At 51.4% G+C, this 13,888-nt stretch overlaps 1 protein-coding gene across 3 annotated transcripts in view; it reads right to left on the minus strand.

Annotated features, from left to right (window-relative positions):
- Positions 1 to 13,888, minus strand: part of AHCYL2 (adenosylhomocysteinase like 2) — a 111,391-nt gene that overhangs the window by 33,993 nt on the left and 63,510 nt on the right. The window contains exon 1 of one of the 3 annotated variants that reach the window (XM_032986776.2): positions 9,037 to 9,117. The exons of 1 other annotated variant lie outside the window; for it this stretch is intronic. In XM_032986776.2, the coding sequence (XP_032842667.1) occupies positions 9,037 to 9,093 (57 nt within the window). In that variant the 5' untranslated portion in view covers positions 9,094 to 9,117. Of the gene's footprint in view, positions 1 to 2,344; positions 2,443 to 9,036; positions 9,118 to 13,888 lie in introns of those variants that run through there. One more of the 3 variants, XM_032986777.2, reaches the window with a different exon arrangement.

Consider the following 13,888-nt stretch of genomic DNA (forward strand, 5'->3'; position numbering starts at 1 on the left):
TTTAAGCATTCAGGAGAAGAGGGTTACAGCTGTAGGAAATACTTTAACTCCCAGCGCCCATCGCTTCGCAAGCCAACCCTTGGCGCTCCCACTGCGTTCACAATCTGCGCTCAATCCCAGGGAAACTGGAAACACGACTTCCAATTGCAAATCTCCTTGGACTTTGCTACGACCACAAACTGACTCAATCTGGTACAACGGGGTTAAATATTTACATCTCCAAAATACTGAAAGCCATTAATTGAGTCTATTAACTAGCGCCTTGGGGTATTTTGAGAAGTTAGTTTTGTTTAAAGTCATCTAACCAGAAAGAATTTGATCCCGGTTCTGGGACCTCAGATTCAAGCTCAGTGGTTTAACTAGCGGTACTTGACGTTGCACTTGAGACGGGCTGGTGATGTTACTGGTACCCTACTTTTTGGGCCAGTAAGTGAAGGAAAAAGGCAACGGGAGTCTCGGGTGGCTAATTCAGAGTCCCCTGTGAACCTGAGCCTGAGCTGGCCCAGGGACAGCCAGCCCAAGCTGCCGGGGAGGAGGGAAAAGACCTGGGAGAGGATTTGCGGCAGCACCTGGGAGCTCTGGGGTTTTTTGCTAATCTTAAACCAAACAACATAATGACACCAGATCAGGAAACACACAAGGGAGAAAAAAAAAAAAAACCCACACCAAACTCATATTACAGTCAAGAGTTGCGTTGCAGATTAACACCTCTGATCCCGGCAGGACAGGGTCGCCGTGCACACGTGCCAGCTTTTCTATTCCTTTTCTAAGAAGCTGTTGGCCTTGAAATAACTTACTGGGGTTTTTTGTTGGTTTCTTTTTTTTTTTTTTTTTTTTTTTTATTTCATTTAAAACAAATCGCTCAACCGCTGAGCAGTTTCATCAAAGCATCAGGTTATTTGTGTGAAACGATGCTCTCGGCAAAGTGAGATAGGCTGGAAGGGTGAATAATTCGTATTATCATCAACATTTTCCTTTCCCACATCATCTCTTCAAGGACACTCACTGCAACTATTTCAAGTGGCACAGTAATATTAATAATTGCATTCAGAGCTCTTAAAGTACTTCCACATCCAGGACTGATAGGCAAATACGTGCCGAAAAGCCAAATAAGTCATGAACCAAATTAGGCAGTACCAGAACTAGACTTTAAAATAAATCCTGCCCTCAATCCCTTCAAGGGTTTAAAGCCTTTAAACGTTGTCACAAGCCGGGTTTAGCTTTAGCTGAGCAAGGCACTGGCTGCCAAGAGGGAAGGAAGCACCAAATGAGAAGAACGTTGGGAAGGGGCCCGGTCAAGGCTCAGGTCTGCTTCTAGCGAGTGCTGAGACTTCACCAAACGTCTTTGGGCTTTATCCTCTGAGCCACAGGGAGAGCAGACAAGAAAGGATGCTGGAATTGGATCTTAGGCGTTTGCTGCATGCGCCTTCATTCAGTGCTAGATTCTGTATCGCAGGGCCACGCGACGGGGACAAAGTGCCCGCAGGAATATACCCTTAAGCCAGTTTCCACAACGGGTCTTGATTTTTGAGGCGAGATCTCAGCAACGCACGCTCGACCCAGCCAGAAGGAGAAAAACGGACCTCGCTTACCCAGATCAAAGCTCTGGTTTCAATCCTTACTGAACGGCGGACCGACGGCACGACGCGCCGCGTTCCAGCCCAGCTGGGAAGTTGGGGGCGTGCAAGACAGGGACGAGAACGGTGATTTGGTTCCAGGGTGAAGGTAAGAGCCAACCTGGCCCAGGCTAAAGCTCAAAGGAGAAGCCTCTGAGAGCTCCAGCGCCTTGGATTTAGGGGTCCAACCCGCTCTGCGGCTACCCGAGCGCCGCTGGTTTCAACTTCCAGCAGGGAAAACACAACTCGAGCTGCAAAACTGCACCTCCAGAGGTACAAGGGGTTAATGACTTCTAAATGCAGGTGCACGCTCATTACGTTTCAAATGAGCTACATCTCACTTCGACCTGAGGCTGCTACCGGGAAGAGCCGCTCTACCCTATTTCACCGAGGCAAAAAAGTCTCGGCATCCGAGTTTTTCCTGGGCGACCTCCCTGCTCGCAGACCCATCGACTCCTCCACCGCGGTGCTCCGAAGAGCAACCCCGGAGCAACGTGTTTGGCTCAACACTTCACCATTTCAAACCTCCTGCTCTTGAGAGAAAACGAAAAGAAGTCCTCCGGAGATCGGGATTTTTCTCTAAGCAGGGGGACGCACTCAGCTCCGGAAAAAAAGTGACTGGGGGGAACAGCAAGGAAAAGAGGGGGTGAAAAAAAAGCGGGGGTAGAGCGAAACAAATGTACTTGCAAATAGAAAAATGGTATTAGGGTACTAAAGACTGCCCTCACCTGGGCTTTAATCCCTGAATCTCCGTTCACGTTGTACTTCTTCTTGTTCGGCATGATGGCATCACCGACAGCCCCTCCGCACCGTCTGCCGCCGGGGCAGGGGCTGCCCCCCCATTTATACCTCCCAGCCCCGCCGATCCCGATCCTGCCCGCTCTGGTTTCAGCTGCGGGGTGGAGAGAGAGGGAGGGAGGGAGGGAGGGAAGGAGGGAGGGAAGGGGAACCGCTCGGATTTTCAGCCTCCCTGGTTTTGGCAGGAAAGGACCCCAAGAGTTAATGAGGCGTCCCGCCGAACAAGCCCTGCTTCTCTTTTATGTTGAATTACGTTACAGCGTTTGCCTGACCTCGCGACAGTCAGCGGCAGTTTTTAACATGGCCTGGCTTGTGTGTGCATAACAATAGCTTATTTATATAACCCGAACATTTCCCTGATCGCTATAATTAACTTGCTAATTAGGCTCTTTTTAACTCGGGTTCTCCCCCCCCACACTTTCTTTTTCCCCAACGTCAGACGATTATGTTAACAGAACCTCATTAGAAGAAAATTAACTAATGAGCAACTAAAACAACGATGGCATTTGTTAGATGGCAAAGTGGGTTTTAATTCTGCCGGTCCCTGCACGGTCCCCGACAGCAGCAAGCGCGGAGTGTCCGCCCTGGGAAGGGTCCAGACCCCAACGCCCATCCTGCTGTTCTAACGTTGAACCATTCCTCTTAGAATCATAGAATCACGGACTGGGTTGGGTTGGGAGGGACCTTAAAAGTCATCTAATCCAACCCCCCCTGCCCCAGGCAGGGCCCCCTTCCCCCAGCCCAGGGGGCTCCCAGCCCTGTCCAACCTGGCCTTGAACCCTTCCAGGGAGGGGGCAGCCACAGCTGCTCTGGGCACCCTGGGCCGGCGCCTCCCCCCGCTCATGGTAAAACATTTCTTCCATTTATCCAGTCTCTCCCCACCTTGCAGGTCCCGACTGCAGCAGGAAAAAGGCTGTGGACAACCCCAGAGGGATGCTCGTGCAGCAGCAGGGTTCGGGCAGCACGATGCTTTTCTACCAGTGACCGAGCAGACCCGATGAGGCGGGGCAATTCTTTTAAATTTTTATTTAGCCGTTGGAGCTATTACCCAAAGAGTTTTGCCCCTGACAATCTACCCAAGACAATTCCCATAGAGAACCTCAACATCTGCTTCTGAAGAAGAGGGAGTTGAGAAGCAACAGGGCATCGCCAACTGACCTCAACACCAATTCTAACTAACTGTGAAAAAAAAAAAACCTCCCCCCCCAGCTCCATATATTATTGTATACACCCGCTTTAGAAATAATTTACTTCTGAGCTGGTATAATACTGCTCTGGTCTGATCTAATATTGCTCCTCGACAGTTGTCCAGCACGATGGGGAAAATGCTGCCAGGGAAACATCGCGTGCGAGCGCTCCTCCGAAGCGCCTCCGCGGGCGAGCACGTGCCGTGGCGGCACTTCACATCCGCCTCTGCAGCAGATCGCCAGGAATCCACTCAAAGAGTGAAAAATCCTGGGCTAGATGAAAGCAACGCCTCTCTGTAGAGGGGAGAAGCCAGAATTCCTGGCTTCCGTGAATCTACAGAGGAACTGGAAGATGGAACTATGGATTATTTCCAATATGGAAATGTCAGGAAATACGAGACTGGGATTAGCACTGCTTGCCTCAACTGATACTACAGCTGAAGTTGTGTTTTCCAGGTAAATTATTAATTTTTAACTTTATTGATGATCCTTTTCATGCAAAATCCTACGGGAGATGCTACTTTGGTTCAGTGTGAGTTAGCTAAAAGCTTTTGAAGGGGGTATGAAGCTCACCTTGATGGTACCACCAAAGCACAAACTACTTTTCCAGCAGGTTGTCACATCAAGATAATGAAATCAAATAGTTTTTCCTGGGGGGGGGGGGGGGGAAGCCTTTTTTTTCAGTGAAGACAGAGTCTGAGACACCAAAATTAAGAACCTCTATTCTACAAAAATGTCAAAAATAACGTTTTTTCCTGCCCTTCCAGTCCACAGCTCAAGTACCTTCCACAAATTGTGTGTCAGTTGTAATCTGGCTCAATCTTCAAATGAAAACAGAGAACTATGTCCAATCCTAGTAAAACCCAAGTTATCACTGTAATTGAATAAACCACGCACGATTAAAATCTGCTTTTTCATGGTTGGAGCCCAACCTTGCTGCCGCATCCCCCTGTGCTAGTTTAGCCATGCTGCGTGCTTGTAACATTTTCTACCCTTTTAAAAATAGCTAAATGAAACCCTAAAATATAGGAACAGCCATAAAATCCCCTACCACTTTTGAAAAGTGCAAGAGGAACCACCCTCGTAAATCCTCTGAACTTTTAAATTTTGCGACCGCAGCGTTTTTGTAGTGCTAGAGTCTTACATCTATTCTTAGCCATGGATTTTATTTTATTTATTTTTTTTTTTTAAAAAAAAGGAACAAAGAGCGAGAACAATAGTTTGCTGTGCGATTAAGTTGCACAAGCTCCCCGGCATTGCTAACAGCTTGCAAATCCACCTGCAACAACCCCAGGAAATAAAGAGCAAGTTATGGAACTAACTAAAACCCCCCTATTCGCGTAGGGAACAGCGGGTCACGTCTGTGGTCTTTGAGAGCTGCCACTGCGTGGTCACTCCTGTGACAGGCTGCCTGGAGAGTCTTTTCCCAGTGGAAGAACTTCTCATCCACCTTTGATGCCAAGCGATTAAATGATTTTACTCTTCTTTTTAAGAAAAAAAAAAAAAAAAAAAAGGGTAAAAAGATTGCAAGAGCAATAATTTTGCAGCTGTGACTGGAACGGAGGGGACCGACACGCCTGTTCGGATGTTCCAGCAGAGCCCAGCGCTTGCGGCTCCCAGACCAGACCTCCTTCTCCTGCCCTCTCATCCCTATTCATGAAGGAAAAGCTGGTTCCCTCCAGCACCCGACCTGCCAGGCCAGATACTTCATCTCCTGCTCCACTTTCCCCCGTGAAACCGGAGACGTGTACGGAGACACCAGGTGTTGGCATCTGAAAGGCGACTGAGAGGAGACCTGCTCCCCGCCCGCCGTATCAGTGATGCCTTCCCCTCTCCGGGCTTGAAATGATCTGCAACCCTCAGCTTCAACAATTCAGGCGGCTTCTGTTCTCCTAATCCACCTCCTGAGCCTGGATCATAGCGCTTCAAGAAAAGGACTCTCCAAACCCACTTATTCCATAGTTTCACATGCCTTAAATTAATATGTAATCCTGACAGTGCTGCTCACTGAGCCAAAACTTTTAACTGGAGCTCAAAGTGTTTAAGATTCCAGTTCTCCAGCCAAAAGGTCACAAGGAGACCGACTTTGGGATTAACACACAGGTTTAACCCTTTGGCATCTTCCTTCTGAAAAAAAAAAAAAAACAGCTTGAGAACGCGCAGGTTAAAGCTGATTTCACCTACGGGACTTGGGACAGAAAGGATGGGAATGAAGAGCCACCCACCGAGGCCAAAGCGGTTTCCCAGTGTGTCAGAAATTCAAGCCACTGGTTCTTGAAGATCTTGCACCGGTGACGGATCGGCTGTGCCCCGCAAACTCTCAGCCCAGATTATTTCTAACTCACGTCCAAGCGTTGGGCCGGGGCTGTGCAAACATCAAACCACAGCCCCAGGCACCCCAATTTATTTCATTTTCCTAGGACCGAGGCCGATTTCGGTCCTCAGACCTCCAAGACAACTGCTGGTGAGGACTCAACCACCGTGCGCACCTACCAAGCCGCTGCTCTCACTCTAGGGGCTGAGACCCACTTGTAGGTTACCTCTTTTTAAAAAAAACAATCTTCCGTGGCCCACAGGAGTAAAGCTGCAGGTGGAAAGCATGGAGGTAAAACTAACAGGAGCTCTTCCAACACCTTACTGACACAGAACACACCTCCAAGCAGCAGCAGCACCTACATCCAACGTAGGGCCAGAATGAGCGCGGCCATCCCTGCTGCTGGAGCAAGAAGGAGAAATTTTTTTAAAAATAAAATAACAGTCACCTAAGCCAGTCAGCCCCAGAAGGGACAATGGGAAGAGAAACCTTCTCCCCCCGCTGTAGAACAGATCCCCCCGGCCCTGTCGGTCGCAGCCCCGTGACAAGGCAGGGAAAAGAGGAAACGGTTATTTCTGTGTCGCTTCGAGTTGCAACGAAGGGGTAACTTGTGTCTCAGAACTAAAAAAACCAGAGGACCTCAGGAATCAAGAGATGGAAAACACCTCACCGCGAGCCAGGGCGTTATCTCTAGCAGCAAGAGCATTTATCCTCGGCTAGCTCCCCATGTGGCCTTACACCTCCTTCGTACGTGTGATGCTACGACACGGGCCCAGGAGCACGAGCTTCCCCTCAAAAACTTGCCAGCCGCTACAGCACGAGCTTCTCCTGGTATTTGGCTACGTATTACCACTGCGGACTGTGCAATTAGAGATTATCTAAACCCTCACTCAATTATCCAACCTGAAATGGCCGAAACCTTCACCAATAAGACACCGAGTCAAACCAGCACTTCTGCCTCACGTACTCACCGGCTGCAGGAATTCAGAAAAGGTTGCAAATTCAGAATTTTCCCTCCTTTTGATCCCATCCTCGTAGGGATGAGAAATTCACGTCCCACAACGGCACACAGGAGTTTTTTTCCCCGGCTACCGCAGGTACAAAGCTGCGCAGCGTCAATATGAAATCCAAGTTGTAGATTATTTGAAAAACTGAGGGGTTTACCCAATAAGGGAAACGCTGGGATCCCCAGTTTGGCTCGCAGCAGATTAAATGACTTCAGCTTGTGTTGTCGCTCAGCCCTGCAAAGCCCCACATCGCTACCACAGCTCAGATGCAGCTCTGCAAAACCAAAATTGACCTGCTGCAGATCTCCTCCCAGCGCCCAGAGCCCCAGAATACGGGAGAACCTGTATTTCAGCCTGCTCTTCTGAGAAGCAATGGAGAAGGGATTATTATTATTATTCACTAATAATACTTTTTTTTTCAATATTTGGTTCTTTGGTTAATACTGACAGGTGTACTGGAGTAAATGTAGGACCTTGGTAAGAGCATTAAGACATAAAAGGCTGTTTGAAACAGTGACCTTAAGGATAATGAGCATTCTAAAGCTCAGGCTGATTATTTCTTGAAATGTGGCTGTTCACTCCCACGTTGTCCTGCGAAACCACATAAAATGCAAATCAGCCAAGTTAAAATCCTGATTAAAAACACTGCTAGAGGACATAACCCCAAGCCCTTTGCAGACAGAGTTTGATGCCACAGCAGCTTTAAACCATCTATAAAACCATATATCTGCACCGCAAAGGGAAATTGCTACAGCCATAAGAAAAAAAAAAAAGTCTATTAAAATAAAGTTTCTGTCATCTGGTCCTGATCCCAGCGGCACTGAATTCATAAAGGAGAAAATCACGGGGCAGGAAAAATCCATTGGGAGAGGTTTGTTGCTTGTTTTTAAACAGAACTCCACACTTTTACAATCCGTACCAAAAAATCCACATTTGAAACAAGAAGCAAAGTTGCATATTATGCAAAGTTTATCACTGCTAGCCCTTAAATGCAAAATTAATTTCCTCACCGTTGATATAAATATGACATAACTTGGGTGAAAGCTGGAAGGAAGAATTGCAGTCTATACAAAAATGAATGAGAAGCAGAACCAGAAACTGTAATTTTACAGAAATAAAATCCATAAAGCTGAAGAAAGCAATAGTGGGGGTACACGAAGTTGGATATTAAAGGGGAATAATGAAGTTTGAATCAAATCACCGTGCACAAACTCTGTTTGTAGATAAAGATCAAAGCAGCGAGAATACCTGTAGAGGAGTACAAGAATATCAAGTTTTTATTCGAGTGGTTGAAATATTTTTAGAAGAACTACCAAGAGGGATGACTTCCAAAATAGGAATGGAAGATACGAGCAAAAACCTAGGAAGATATAACAAATATTTATACAGAATTTCAGTGGTTCTGATGTATCCTGAACATTTTTGGACCAAAAGACACTGCAGAGACCCTCGGGGGGACACGTGAAGCCAACCTCCAGACACGCAACCTTCTGTCTTCCAAGCACTGCCTGCTTTCTGGAGCAATGTCATTATATTTTCAGCTGCTTTGGGAATTCTTTCCACCAGAGTGGCAAAGCAGAGAAAAGGGTATTTTAATATTTGCCCGTATCTATTCTAACCTCTTTAACCACCAGAAGGAAGCTGAGCAGCACACGATGCCCTAAAGGGTGCCTTAAGTTTTAGAGGTTTTATTCCAACAACAGAACCTAAATTGATGATGAAAATTAAAGCAGCCAAAAAAAGACAGTTATCTGCTGTGCTGACCCTGATGCAACTCAGTCTCCCGGAACACGCTGCAGTTTCTCCCCACTCCTCCCCCCGGCTGGTCCCAAACTGCTGTAAAAATTAGTTCTGAAAATAACACATCCACAAGTTGGGGTGGCCCACGGGGGACCGTTCCCTCCCTCACTTGCCCGTTTTCGACCAGGCAGCTCGGGCCGCAGAGCGACGCCGCGCTGGCAGGGGAGGACGTCCCAGAGTCCTCGTTAGTGTTGGACTTTAACGACCCTGGTGCCGCCTATCGCACCCCAGCGCAGAGCAGAGCGATCTGAAGCTCCCTCCCGAAATGAAGCAGCGATTAGGTGCCCATTAAAACGAGAAGTTAACTCACTCACCATCCACTCGGGCACGTGGAAAGCAGAGGCGCCGGCGTCGCCGTCCCACTCCTCCATAGGTGACCCTCGCCACGCTCACGCGTGGCAGGGGGGACGCGGGGGGGGATGCACCAGCCCAGCAGACCGAGCCCCCCCCCCCCCCCCCCCCCGGGGGCTCTTGAGCTGCTCACCGGGGGCTTCGGGGGACAAATCTCCCCGCTGAGGTCTTCGTTAGGGACCAGCCTCGTTAGCCAAGCGTTCAGGGGCGAGACGGGCAGCTCGGTTCCTCGTTCCTGTTCCAAATCCCGCAGCGGGTGAAGCGCTCAGGCCCAGCCCATTTTTGCAGCGGCGATTTCACGCCGGGCCCCGGCTCGGCTCGACGTTTGGGCTGAGAGCAAAGGAGAACCACCTCGCCCTGGCGTGGAGGAGACGTGCCCCCACCGCCCGCCCATGCCCCCAGCCCTGAGTCACCGAAGCGCCGACAGCCTGATCGATAACGACAGCGGAGAAGCGCGCCCGTAGAGAGCTACGGCTCTCCCGCCGCCTGGACTCCACGTGGCACCATCGAAAGTTCACGCAACTTCAAGCACAACAGCAAACAGACACCTCTAACGCCGAGCGGCTTTCAGCTTCCAACTCCGTACAGTTAGAAATTAACTTCATAATCCCGTGGCTGCGCGCAGAACTGGATAAATTTTTTTAAAAATTCTCTGCGTTTAGCCCGATCTCGGGGAAAAGCAGGGAGGGAGCAGGCTGGTGGGGCTGCAGCTCCCTCTGCTGAGCACGCTCGGCCCTTGCTCTGCAGGAAGGGAAGAGGACAGAAATGAAGATTTTGTAGGAAAATCAAGTGATAACGAATCTCTTGCTCCTGCAAAGGCACCTTCCCATGACCGGCAGCTCCACAACAGCCCAGACCGGGATACAAACAAAATTTTGCCACTTTGCTGTGCTGAAGACTTGAGCTGGGGTTCCAACTGAACTGAAACCTCGCTGGTTCACTCAAAGTAACAAAGGATTCCACCCTCGGGAATTAATGAGGCGCCTGTGACCCTTTTCTGAGCCCACTTTGGTATTTTACCAGCACATTTCCACCCGCCAAGCCAACAGGGCGAACCAAAGGTGGGTCTGGCAGCATCTTGCTCACAGAAATCCCCCTTCTCTGCCGGGAAGGTCTGGCAGCTCGCCAGCCCGCACACCCGTTTCCTTGGTTTACTTTCCTTCACACGACACATTTCAGTTGGGGCAAGAATTGACACAAACCTCCCTTCACCATTTTCCCCCTATTCTGGCAGCCAGACCCGGACCTTGGTTTGTGAGCCAGCGGCAGACACGTCCCGTTGGGCTGCCAACACACCTAGATGGCCAGGAGAAGTTCCCAGGTTCCCCTCCTCGTTCCCTCTCTCATCAGGTGAACAATTCAAACGCCAGAAATTTCGGAGTTTGCTGTTTCTGGCTAAGACAGGGTGGCAGGAGGCTAGGGGTGAAAAGAGGGGCAACTCAAATCTTCCGGGCAAACACCACACACAACCCGAGCCGCGTAGATGCATTTTGTCTGCATCACCACCTAAGTCAATTAGGAGAAACCAGGAAAAGTTTGTTATTTTTCGGGGTGGTGTTTTCACGCTGTTGGCAAGCTCCCCCTTCCAGATTGAAAGAAGCTTCTGGTCAGTGCTGCCTTCAGGCCATTATATTCCCATCTCCAAGCTACATTAAGCTTAACCTGAGCCAGAACCCCCCCCCCCCCCTTTAGCTAGGCTCTCCCCTGAGCAGCCGTTCAACCAGACGCGGGGGGAGGCCGGTACCGTCAGCGGGTCCCTCCCCGGGCAGACACCTCAAACATTCCCACCAGACCCACCCCACCACCGGGCACCAGATGGATAGATTTTGCACAGCACGTGTATTCCAGAGCACCGGCCGCCCTCCGCACGCTGGGCGTCCCTGCCCCAGCGCAGACCAGCCCCCAGGCAAACCCCGGACCAGCACCCATGTAACAGTGATGCCTTCCCCAAGCTCTTTTTACGGTTCACCATCGGATACTGCCCCCCTGCTCTTACACTGGGGGCCGTTCCCTCCCACAGCTGCTGCCACCACCAGCCCCAGTGATCTCCAGAGCCTGCTCAGCAGCACGCGGTCCCGGGCAGCCTTTATCTCAGCTGCTCCCTGTAGCGACAGGACAAGGGGTAACGGTTTTAAACCGAAAGAGGGGAGATTCAGAGAAGAATTCGGGGAGAAATTTTTTATGCTGAGGGTGGTGAGGCACTGGCACAGGCTGCCCGGAGAGGTGGTGGGTGCCCCCTCCCTGGAAACCTTCAAGGCCAGGTTGGACGGGGCTTTGGGCAACCTGGGCTGGGGGAAGGCGTCGCTGCCCGTGGCGGGGGAGATGGGACTAAATGACCCTTAAAGGTCTCTTCCAACCCAAACCACTCGGTGATTCTACAATTAACAGGGGCACGTATTGCTGTAAAAGTAACCTCAGAGCCATCCCATACATTGCTGGTGGTGGAGGTGAGCCAGCTTCAGTTTTGCTGTTAAACGCAAGAGGTTTGGGGCATTCGAAAGGCAGACCTAATCACCTACGTACAAAATCTGGCTTAAAAAGGACGGGCAAGAAAAAACCTTGCCAAAAATACTGCACCAGCACAGTAGGCTGCAAAAAAAAATATGCAGCCTGACTGCTGGAAGCCCAAGGGACGGATAGTTTAGCCTGTTTAGACATGTTTTTCCAAACTAACGTAAGAGCAGATCGGGGTTCCCAGTTTCAGGTGAAAGACACAACGGAAGCTCAGCCTCGTTGACTCCCCCCGTCTGTGGCGTAAGCCCTGACATCTACTGACTTACGGACACTACAGAGCACGGGAACGTTCTCAGTTACTGCTCAAACACATCTTTTAGCCCTCAAAATACTTAAACTCTGACAATTAACCCTCCCTTTCAATGAATTAGCAGCAGCACCGATCGGTAAAGGCGCTGTAAAGGCAGCTAGGATTTAGAAGTTGTCGCGTAGGCTGGACAGGGCTCGCACAGACTTTAGGGAAGCGGGCAGGGAGGTGGACTCACACTGGCTGAACTGGGGCAGAAGGTTGTGACTGGTGGCACGAAGTCTGGCTGGAGGCCAGTCACCAGCAGCGTGCCCCTGGGGTCCGTACCGGGGCCAGGAGGGTGGCACGTTGTCACTGGTGAGCTGAGCACGCCGTCACCACGGGACGAGCGGGAGGAGAGGCTGATCCACTGGGACGGGCTGGAGAAACGGGCAGAGAGGAGCCTCCTGAAGGTCAGCCAAGGGAAACGGCAACTCCTAACCCTGGGGAGGGACAACCCCAGCAAAGCTGCTCTGTCACTTCCCCTCCTCAGCTGGACGGGGCAGAGAAAAGAGAACGAAAGGCTCATGGGGCGAAATAAGGACAGGGAGATCACTCAGCAGTTACCGTCAGGAGCAAAACGGACTCAACTTGGGGAAATTAATTTAATTTGTTACCAATCAAATCATGTTAGGATAATGACAAAATAAAACCAAATCTTAAAACACCTTCTACCCCCCCCCCCCTCCCTTCTTCCTGGGCTCAACTTCCCTCCTGATTTCTCCACCTCCCTGTGCAGAGGGATGGGGAATGGGGGGTTGCAAGCAGTTCATCACACACTGTCGCTGCCGCTCCTTCCTCCTCAGAGGGAGGGCTCCTCACACTCCTCCCCTGCTCCAGCGTGGGGTCCCTCCCACGGGGGACAGTCCCCCCGTGAGCTTCTCCAGCGTGGGTCCTTCCCACGGGCTGCAGCTCTTCACGAACTGCTCCAGCGTGGGGTCCCTCCCGCGGGGTCACAAGTCCTGCCAGCAAACCTGCTCCAGCGTGGGCTCCTCTCTCCACATTTCCACGGGTCCTGCCAGGAGCCTGCTCCAGCACGGGCTTCCCACGGGCTCACAGCAACCCCCTGCTCCAGCGTGGGGCCCTCCATGGGCTGCAGGTGGAGATCTGCTCCACCACGGGTGCAGGGGCACAGCCTGCCTCACCATGGTCTTCATCACAGGCTGCAGGGGACTCTCTGCTCCAGCACCTGGAGCACCTCCTCCTCCCTCACCAACCTGGGTGCCTGCAGAGCTCTTTCTCTCACGTATTCTCACTCCTCTCTCCGGCTGCAGCTGCACAGGTTTTTTTCCCCGCTGCTTAAATACGTTTTCCCACGGGCACCACCACCGTCGCCGACGAGCTCAGCGTTGGCCAGCGGCGGGTCCGGCTCGGAGCCGGCTGGCGTTGGCTCCACTGGCCGTGGGGGAAGCTCCTGGCAGCTGCTCACAGAAGCCCACTCACAACCAAAACCTCACCCCGCAAACCCAATAAAGCCCATATAGCGGGCCAAGCAGGCTGGAAAGAAGCTCTGCAGGGACGGCGCTAGGTGTCCTGCGGACACCACGCTGACCACGAGTGGCGACGTGTCCTCAAGGCCAAGGTGGCCACCAGTGAGCTGGGCTGGGCAGAGCGCTGGCAGCAGGAGAGGGAGGTGCTCCCGTCCCTCTGCCCATCGCTGGTGTTCCGGGGACAAGAGAGACAGGACCACGCTGATGGTTAAGGGAGTGGAGCAGCCGCTCCCACGAGGAGAAGCCAAGAGCTAGGACTGCTCAGCCTGGAGAAAAGACGGCTCGGCTCAGGAGGATTTGAGCAGTGGGTACCAACACCTGACGGGAGGGAACGGACAAGAGGGAGCCCGGGTCTTCTCCGCAGTGGCCGCTTGTAAGGATCCGAAAGAACCAATCCCTCCAACATTCCTCGACACAGAGGCATCACCAACGAGCTGTGGCCTTTGTGATCAGTCTAAGGAACGCTGCCCAGGGAAGGGGGGGGTGTAGGGGAGGATGCACGGCCCCACTCCCTCGCTGCTGTAG

The sequence above is a fragment of the Tyto alba genome, unplaced genomic scaffold (genome assembly GCF_018691265.1).
Source record: "Tyto alba isolate M040663 unplaced genomic scaffold, T.alba_DEE_v4.0 Super-Scaffold_2, whole genome shotgun sequence".
Classification (NCBI taxonomy): domain Eukaryota; kingdom Metazoa; phylum Chordata; class Aves; order Strigiformes; family Tytonidae; genus Tyto; species Tyto alba.